The sequence below is a fragment of the Girardinichthys multiradiatus genome, chromosome X, assembly GCF_021462225.1.
Source record: "Girardinichthys multiradiatus isolate DD_20200921_A chromosome X, DD_fGirMul_XY1, whole genome shotgun sequence".
Taxonomy (NCBI): domain Eukaryota; kingdom Metazoa; phylum Chordata; class Actinopteri; order Cyprinodontiformes; family Goodeidae; genus Girardinichthys; species Girardinichthys multiradiatus.
The window spans coordinates 438989-449426 of NC_061817.1; the positions used below are offsets into that span (position 1 = coordinate 438989).

The 10438-nt window shown below is 41.9% G+C and overlaps 1 protein-coding gene across 1 annotated transcript in view; it reads left to right on the forward strand.

Moving 5' to 3' along the window:
* LOC124862732 (guanine nucleotide-binding protein subunit alpha-13) overlaps positions 1-2802 on the forward strand; it is a 31051-nt gene extending 28249 nt beyond the window's left edge. The window contains exon 5 of the mRNA XM_047356813.1: positions 325-2802. Within this exon, the coding sequence (XP_047212769.1) occupies positions 325-696 (372 nt within the window). The 3' untranslated portion in view covers positions 697-2802. The remainder of the gene's footprint in view (positions 1-324) is intronic.
* Positions 2803-10438: the final 7636 nt, after the last annotated feature.

Sequence of the window (10438 nt, forward strand, 5' to 3'; positions counted from 1 at the left end):
TGTCACATAAAATTCCAATGAGACACATTGAAGTTTGTCATGTAATATAATGGGAATAACTTGATAGGTGTGAGAACTTGTTAGCATCTTGTCAGCAGGTGAAAGAGACAAAAGGTCTGTCTGAAAAAGCAGAACCTGTGAGAAGAGCCAGATTTTTAGCTGTAACGTCCGTTTTGTGTGTTCCTGTTTCCACTGACATGTTCCATAATGGGTCACATTAGGTCATCGCTGATGAAAGGGTTAGTTGTGGTTGAGAAAGTAGCCTTCAGCAGAGCTGATACTCATCATCGCTTTCTATCTTGTTTCCCATTCTGACACCTTCAGGTGCTCATGGAGGACCGGCAGACAAACAGGCTGAGCGAGTCTCTCAACATCTTCGAGACCATCGTCAACAACCGGGTTTTCGGCAACGTCTCCATCATCTTGTTCCTCAACAAGACGGACCTTCTGGAGGAGAAGGTGAAGCAGGTATCCATTAAGGACTACTTCCCTGAGTTCTCAGGAGAACCCAGCAGCCTGGTCGACGTCAAGAGCTTCCTGGTGGAGTGCTTCCGCAGAAAGCGCCGCGACCAGCAGCAGAAGCCGCTCTACTACCACTTCACCACTGCCATCAACACTGAGAACATCCGGCTGGTGTTTCGCGACGTCAAGGACACCATCCTGCATGACAACCTCAAGCAGCTGATGCTGCAGTGAGGGAATGGACCTGGAGCAGGAGGAGGAGGTGGAGAGTCTAGTTGCAGACAGAACCAGGTATCACAGTGCCTTTATGCCTACAGTATCCCTGGATCTTACCTCCCTCCTCCACTCCTGCTTAGTTTTGAACTCAAGCCACCACTACTGCGGCCACCTCCCCACCCTCCACGCCTGCTCTCTGCCTGACTGAGCTTGTTCACTGTGATGTATAACAGCCAGCTGTGGGTGAGAGCTGCAAGCTTCCAGCAGACCCGCTCTGATAGAGACCTCCCTACATTTGCCCCAGTATTACCCCCCCTGTGTTGCTCTGATGCTCTGACCAGTGTTAGTCGGGCGGGGGGGTTTGCCTTCTTCAGCAGAGCTTCCTCAGTGTTCATCTTCTCGCCCTCTGAGAGATCACCGATACAGATAGGAATTCACCTGTAGGGTCTAATCATGTATGTTTTCTCTAATCTCTGAACATACTGTATGTACGTATGAACCTTCCTCTTATGTTTTATAGGAGAGAAACGTTACACGTACGTGACTGCTGATGGACTCTGTTACAGTTACTGAAAGTGCTCCTGTTATTCCCAGAGGCCAGCTCATGCAGGGATAACAGTTCCAGTGTATTCTGCCTTCACTCAGGGCTCATTATGAACCACTTCTCTGTGATTTGAAGCCAATCAGAACCACCAGAACCTGACCCTGACATGGGTTTTCTGTGTGTGAGGAGACTTCCTGTGCTTTAAAAGCAGAAGTCCAGCCACGTTCAACCTGGAGCAAATTTCACCACCTGCTGACATTTTCCATTTTCCCTGTATGTCCCACCTGGACGGTGGTCCCTTACCACAGAGAGCTTTGTCTTTCTGTTGTGGCTGTGTGAGCAGTCCCACAGCTGATTAAAGAAGTGTGAATCAGCACCTAAGGTTTTCCATTTTCACACTCATTTCAGTTTTTCACGTTTAGATTTTAGGTTATTGATTTTCAAGAGAAGCTGGATAATTGTAACAAATTAGAGATGCCCCAGTCAGAGATTGGCTCTGACCTGCTGATTCTTATCTTTTATTGAATTACTTACAAATACATACACCAAAGTACTTTTCTACTTTCTAGATACATTAAATATTGCACTATTTTAATATAATTTCTAGTTCCCTGTTTCTTAACCAGCTAACCCTGTCTCTTTTCTGCAGGAACAACTTCTGCACTGAAGAGAGTTGTTAGCATAACCTGTTAGCACTTGGTGTTGTTGGCCACTAATGGGGAAAAAAAAGATTTTTAGTTTCCAACCAGCCAATCAGTGAACAAAGCTGTTTGTTTTGTGCATCTTCAGGTCAGATTTTCCCAGAATTCCTCCTTAATATTTCATAAATCTCAACAAAAACAAATTCTAAATACATTTTAGTAAAATGAGCTGTCTTTGGGGACAATGTCTGCCTCACAACCAGATGTGGACCATTGAATCCACTAACTCCTGTGTGCCATATGTGTGTTTTCCTGTGTCCAGATAACACAGTGGGGACAGGTGCTGTGGGAGTGCCAGGAGGGAAACTAACGCTTCGCTCTGTTCACTGTTCAGACCTAAGCTACATGTTGGTCACTTTGCCGTCTGAGGCAGCTTCTTGCACATAGTCAAGGCCTCAGTTAAAACGGAGGCTTTTCTGACGTTGGTGGAGCTGCAGACGGAGTTTTGGCCAGAATGATGCACAAAGACCATCTGGAAAGACTGAATGTTAAGCTGTCTAGTTGAGCTGCAGGAAAAAAAAATGTTCTCCGCAGGTTGGGTGGACTTTAAATATTACAGAAGTAAGGATGGAAAGTTTGGTCCAGGTTGAACAGGGTCCCGTACCAAATCTTTCGCTTCACTTCTCCATCAAACTTCTTTTTTTTTTTTTTTTATTGTAACCACTAAAAGTGTTGCGGATCATAGTAAAATGATGCTGTGGCCAGGTATTTCTTTGCTGTCTTAAATCATTGAAATGTTCTGAATGGTACTGGTACCTGACCCTCTTCCACACACCCTGACTTCCAAACAAAAAGGAGGGCTGCTGCCTGTGTGTTGCTGCGGGGGCTCCCCCCTGCAGGTACTTTCTGTAGTTGTGTAAAATAAATGAACAGTTGGCGTTCTGGTAGCCTTAATGTGTCTCACACAACAATGTGGACTACAATACATGTCCTCACAGGCTTCCCTGGTCCAGGAGCTGCAGCATCGCTGCTGTTTAAAGCCCAAAACGCTCCTGTAGAGTCACATTTGATTTACATCCCAGTTTGGCCCAAACCGACAAGTTGTTCTCATCATGTTCCTCACTCCTCCAGCCTGAGTCCAGTTTTACTAACCTAAAATATTGCAATAAGGAAATTTGTGTGATTCCTCCCATTCAAGTGAAATGTGTCGATGCTTTACGGTGTTGGCATCTGTAAATCCTACTGTTATCGGACTCTTTCATCTCTTGTGGAAATTGTTGCTCTGTTGTTTTTCCCATGTTCCTATGTTCTCCAACAGGTACATGAAGGTTCTGGTCCGCTCATTGGTGTTGTTGGGCGGAGAGGGGAGGGCGGGTTGATGTTTTTATTTATGACAGTTATGACATTTATGATCACTAAGCTGTTTGTAGAGATGCAGAAGCGCTCTTTTAAGTGTTGATGATGATGATTTTCTCCATCCTTGAATCAAAAAAATGTTGGGTCGTCCTTCAGAGAGATTCACCAATCAGAATGTTCCTGCCAATTTTTGTAAAGTTTTGACCTGCAGATCACGATTTTTGTTGTTGTTATTTTCTGATGCCACTTTCAAAGGGCTGATGTCACACAGTGTGAGAGAGTAGTCACTGTAAAACAGGCTTTTAAAAGAAAGACAGAAAAATCAGAATTCATGTTTTAAAGCATCTTATAGTAGCGATTACTGGAGTTAGCATTACAAACCCCACAAGATCCATACCTTAACTCTTAAAAATCCACACGGAGGCTGAAAGTTCACAAGTATTACAAAACGATCAACTTTACTGTGCTCCATTCAGCCTTATTGTCATCTGCTGAGGCCTTGCTCTCTCTCACATCCTGAATTATCTGCAGACATGTAGAAAATACAGTTTCATTTAGTGTAGCTTCATCTCACCTTATTCTTACGGATACTGAAAACTGCTAACTTTGAGACCCAGGAACAACTTCCACACTGAAGAGTGTTGTCAGTATTACTTGGTAGTGCTTAAAATGGGCGATTTCACCGATCTGGAAGAGATCATTGGTTGATTGAGCTGGAAATTCTCCAGTTCCAGCTGGTTTCTCTGCACATCTCTAATTCTTTAACTGATAGAAACTTTGTACTGATGATCAGTAGTTTAATCTTGAGAGGTCAGGTTGGGATCTAGAAGTGAAGGAGTCTGAGTAAAGCTTAAAGGGCGGTTTGTGGCAGGTGTTTTGATATCACCTCGGTGAGTGAAAGAAGCTGCAGGTTGATGGACTTTGGCCTGATCCCCTTGAACACATCATGCTGCTCCACTGCTGTCTGAGTCATGATCTGTTCACTCTTTAGGATGGAGTATTAAAGTTTTAGATTAGAAGACTTTTAATTCCGTTTGCAGCTGACTACTACTCATCTGTAGTTTAGGCTTAAAGACCCCTGTGAGGAGGTGGGCTCCTGAGGGCCTACGGTCTTGGTGGGACGCTGAATGTCCGCTATGGACATCAGCAAGGAGCAGTTAGATGAAGCTGCTTTCATTGGTATTTAAAAGGAGCAGGCTGACCAATTGCTGAATTGTGTCAGTGTTGCAGTGCCAGAAAGGAAAGTTGTCAGTCCACCAGTGTGTGTGTGTGTGTGTGTGTGTGTGTGGATGAAACAGTGCTCTGTTTTCACACAGACAGACACTCTGTGTCCAATCTGCTGCTCAGTCAGTACAGACGAGTCTTCTTTGTTCAGACGTGGACCGGTCTGTCTCATCATTACTTCAGACCAAAGGGGAGCTTCTATGTTGGCGCTGTGAGGTCTTCTGGTGTTAGACGGCCTCTGGTGACGCTCACCAAGCCTGCTTCGTTCCTGCAGACGCTGTGTTGTCACGGTGCAGGAGGAGCCGGTGTGCATTTTTTCAGACATATGTGCAGTGTAGGCATTTCTCAGTGCAATAAAACAAAGCATGGGAATTCACCGGGGAATGAAACTTAGAAGGCACGGAGCACTGCAATTCTTCCCCCTGTTATGCAAATCTGGGTTTCATGGCATCTGAATGCAGTGACACGATCGGCTGAAACCGCATGAAAACTGTCCACGTTCAGTTTAAAGCTTGTCTGGGAACAGCAGGTTTGTTAAACAAGTATACACCAGAGGAGGCTCTCAGTATAGTTGTCTCTAAAACCACCTGTCCTGATGGCACTGAGACTACATCCTTTTCAGGGTGGCGGGTTCTTTCCCTTTAAAAGGGTTGGAAAGATTTTTTGAAGTGGGTTTTTGTTGGAGGTTAATATCTTTCCTGCAGTAGATACTCATGGTATCTTTGTTGGTTCTAGAGGCTGAGGCTAACGGCTAGTCTGAGATGGATCGAGGCCAAGGTGGACTTCTACTGACTTAAAACAACTTTCATTTAAAAAAGATCAAAGTGGTTTGGGTTAACGGGTCACTTTTCATTGGGAGGTTGTTTTACATAGCAACCGATGCCCATTTCCACAGGAAGTTGAGTTCAGAGGTGATGCACCACCAATGAGCTTCAACTGTGAAACACCACCTGAAAACAGAACGTTTTAACCAGAATTAGCTAAGATAAAAGTACGGCAAAGTAAAAGGTAATAAAATAGTATAATATTTTTGCTTTTAATACCGTTTTACTTTTATTTCACAGTTACTCTGACCAGAAACACTTTATATGTTCCATTTCTAGGAATGTGTTTCACACAGGAAGGTCATTGATGACGCACCTCCTCCAACCTCAATTTATCTCAGTAAAAATGTCTTCTGTGTGCGTAACCTCCCAGTGTAAAATTGCGACCGATTGAAGGATTTAAAAGGAGCGTCAGCTTAAACCACTTTCATCAATTTTCGATTGGACTAATTTTAGATCAGTAGGACCAACTAATGTGGGGTCACACAATATGAAGACTCACTATGTACCAAAGCTGAGATGTCAGCTGCTCCGTTCAACAGAAGCTTGTCTTGGAAATTCTGAACTATCCTAAATAAGGGACCAGATGCTAGTTAATTTCAAAGTCATGTGGTGCTGGTTTGGATCAGCGGATTTCACAGAACATCTCAGATGTGGGACAGGACAATCTCATGCTGATAGTTGGGACTTATCTGCTCTGTTAGTCTGAGTGGAAGATGAATGGGGAAGGCAGCTTGAACACTTACTGATATAGATTTTTATTATCTTGTGAGGACATGGATGGTACCTTTTCTTGCTGTTCTGACTTAGCAGCCTATATAATAACTTATTATTCTGTCATTTCTTACTTTCAGGATATGTTTGACACTGACTACCCTCCGGGTGCTGCAGCAGAGCCTCTGCACACAGTGGCCTGTAAACACTGCATCTGTTGTGTTGGTATTACAGAAAATATAAATCTGTTTGTTGGTTGTTTATGAGAGAAGTGACAATACTCTAACTGACGTCCAGAGCTCAGTTATCTGCAGTAGGAACAAAACGTCAATCTGAGAGGAAGCTAAGTTAAAGTGGATTGTTGTTCACTACCCATCATCTGAAGCAATTATTGTGCTTTAAATATTTTATAAAGAAACTGGCATGTGAAGTTGGACCAACAGCACCCTCTTGTGGACAGCCTCTCATTTGAAGCATTTTCTGGACTGAGGAACCTGAGGAAGAACTTTAATGCCTACTTTTTCATGTCCACACTTCCTAAACTTATTACCATAGCAACACCATTTCCTCTGCAAAAATGTCTCCCCCCTTTTTTGTTAAATACTGAAGCCTTATGTCTTGCAGCCTTACCCTCTGTAAGAGATGCTGTTCTTTCAAACCTCCAGATGTTGCACAAAATCTGCCTTACCTTCTAAGGTTGCCTTTTAACATGTTCATGTTACTGGTGCTGTATGCTGCATCGTCTCTGATTTGTGAATTCGGACTCTTTCAGCCCCATGACAACAGCTTGAAGCACAGATTTAGATGTTTTTCTGCAGCTCCAGATGTGGAAACAAACATCTGTGCGATTGTCTTTGTAAGGAGGTCAGTCTGTACAAGGTCCAAACTCTGCAGCAGCACTACTCTACACAGACGAGTCTTTTCATGCTGCCGCTGTCTAATGGAACTTATTGAACTTTCAGGTGACATCAGGAAACGTCCTGTCCTAAGCTCTGCATCATTTTTAAAACTATGTTAGTTCATTTCACTTCATTTGTTGACTCACAAAATGCCATGTCTTTGTGTAATGATGTTACCACTAAATACTGTATTTCTCTTCCCAGTTTGGGAAAACAGCTTTTGCTGTAAACTCTAACTTATACTGTCTTAACCGCTGACACTCCTCAATAAATCAGCTGATTTTTAATGGCTCCTGTCAGTGTTGTTGGATTTTACTGCAGATAATATAGGGCCAATTTAACAGTGCAAAATATTCATACGCATAGAACCTTTTTGTTAGTTCGTTAAACTTTCTCAAACGTCAATTTCTCTGTGAAACAAAAAGCAAGGTTTATGGGGGCATAGTTTGGGTGTATTTTACATGATAAAATTTGAGACAAAAGGAAAACTGTCAGCTCAATGTGGAGTTATGGTGAAATAATTTCTTAAAAATCCATGGTCAGTGCTTGTAGGCATTCCCACGCCCATTTCCCATGATTCTTCTGTGATACAATAAAATTTATACTCAAAATTCAACAAAAAGTTGAGACCAGCCTAAACAACAAGAGTACCTGAATAAACCACTTTGAAAGATAACCAGGAAGTTCAGCTGCTTGGATGATAAATATAAAAGAGTAAGCATGATGCACAAGCAGCATCTGTTCAGTGTTGATGTTCAATGAAGTCTTACTGAAAATGAGATTCTTTTCCTCTTGGTGTCTTGACCTCGCTGCATTTATAATTCATTTTAGGCAGTAAATAATTCAAGCAATGAAAATCTCGAGGTTTTCTGGAGCCGAAAGATCCGGTTCTCTTAAAGGAGCTGAAGTTCCTATTGCTGCTGGCCACACCCATTGCCAAATAGTCAGCCAATGTGAATAAGTGTCAACCCTGGAATTGCAGACTGACTAATCACGTGTGGTTTGAAGAAGAAAGAAGCAGGAAGAAATGGCTCCCAATCAGGAGCCAGCTCCTGTTCACTTCAAAGAACCGGCTCTTAGAGCCATTTCCTTCATGGCAGACACATCACTACTATCAAATAAAATACCTTTTAAATGAATTAAGGTCTGTGGTTGTAACATTAAATAAAGTAAAACCACAACCAGGTCAAAGCATATCTACTTACCAACCCTGGCAACCTTTAGCTCCTTCCTATTTAACCAAGTAGAGGAGTTTACATATCTAGAAGTAAAAGTCAAACATTGCTATAAAAATCATTTGGGCGTAATCTTAAATAATCTGCTTGACCATTTAATCCCAAATGTGTCGTGATGGTCCCTGCTTCCCATCAGTGTAGTGGGAAGAGTTAATATAAGATGTCAGTCTAACCCCATTTTCTCTAGTTTGTTAATATGGTCCCTTTTTTACTACTCAAATTTGAATTCAAGTAAATAGTTCATCTTTTATTTGGAACAAATCTGCCCCACGAATATGGAAACCCTTCTTGGAAGTCCCTAAGGCGGCAGGCATGGAAATGCCCAGTTTTATCCATTATTGCTGGGCAACAAATAGCTGACCGACTAATACACTGGTTTACCAAATGGGGAAAAGAATTAAGGCCTTGTCTGGGCCGGTATGAAGCCGGACAGTAGTCCAACAATCTCTCTAGTTTGATTGTTACCAGTGTGTCTCCAATTGCAAACCCTGTAGTCAAACATTCTCTGAAAATCTTGTCCCAGCTAAGAAAACACTTGTTTCTACCATCTCAAACCCACACAGACTTCCAGGTGTGGCGCAAAACTGGCCTGACTGTTCCTTAAAATCAGTTTAAAAAAAGATTTATTTCTGTCTTTCACTTGCAAAAGGATCTGGAGCGCGGGTGTCCAAAGTGCAGCCCGGGGGCCACTTGCGGACCCCTGGACTGATGTGTGGCCCTCGACTGCAATTTAAGAAAGATAGAAATGTGGCCTGTTTGTACAGGTGGTTGATGCAGATGTAGACATTTTTAATTAGAGAAATAACAAATAAAAATCTTCATATAAAGAAACACATTTCGACAACGCACAGTATTTGTCTTTCAATTAAATTCCATAGTAATTGGAACCACATCTATCCAGTGACCTTTACTCAAAAACAGACTTTTGTTCACTCAAATCTCCTTTTACTTTATTATATTAATCTTGGCTAAATACAACAAATGTGTCAAACAGGGTGACCCAAATCCTATCCTGATCACTGAGAATTAGCTAAACTTCGAGCCCAAATTTGTAAACTTGAATGCCTTTCTTTTAATGAGTGCAAACTCCTTTTAAGTTTGGGATCTACAAGGATTTATACATCGCCTTACTACCAAAGAAATTCTGAATACTCAAATTTGTTTTATAAAATAGTTTAGTGTTGAGCCAGTAGAAAAATGCAGAATTTCATTTAATTTAGTTTAATCCTAAGGAATTTCTGGCAGCTCTGTCTAGGAAAAATCCATCTATCATCTTGTTGTATTAGACGATGCCTAATTCAGTTTAAAATATTGCATCACTTACACTAAAATGTGTAAGATGCCATCAAGATCTGGTCATCCTAGGCCATAAGTTCTAAGACTGTGAATCCGAGTCAAAGGTTTGTGTAGCCCTGTCATACATCTGTAATAAACATGATTACAGATGGCCCACATATACATCTGTGGGTGGCCTCCTCCAGATGTCAGGGTTTCGTCATCACAGTTGAGAGCTTTTGCTTCACTTATGGCCTGAAGGCTTTTTCTTCTTCAGCGAAAACCAATGAACCTCCTTCCTTTAACGACTGGGGCGAATGCTTTCTATGTTACAGTTGGAAAAACTGAGATACAGTGTAGCCAATCAGCATGAAACATTCTGAAAAATGTGGTCGTCTAGAGAATATATCAAGCGCCTCAATGTGACATACGAGTACATATTGTGCCTTTTCAATCCGTCATGTTCCTGCGTTTATAGCTTACTGCGCTAATTACTGGGTTTTATTTTGTTGCTACTCTATTATGATTATTATTTATGGTTTTATTTCCCTATCCAAGCATTACAGTCATCAGTCCATGTATTCATTTTCTTGTGTGTCATGGTGTGTGTGTATGTCAGAACATCTGAAACAGAATAAAGTATAAAAACGTGAGGGGTTATGAATACTCAGCAGAGGTTATAGCAGTCTCTTCATGATATGGTAACGTGATGCAAAACATGGAAAAACTGGAACACCTGCTTAACATGTCCAGGTTCAATGATGAGAGGGCTTTATTTTCCAGGGCAACACAATAGGCCTTTAAATACGGTTTTAGACAGTCTGCTTCCCCATATTACTTTCTGTGGGTTGCGTTGGTTTCCTAAAGTCTTCCTGCAACTATTAGTTTTGAAAGTTAGAATATAGTAGATATATGATGCCTCTCTATGGATGAAACCAGTGTCACAGTCCATGGTGCTGAAGCATCATTTTACCACGTCTGAGTGGAGATGCATCAGTACTTTCTGGCACGTTAGCTCCTGAAATAAACTTTACAAAACACCAACATA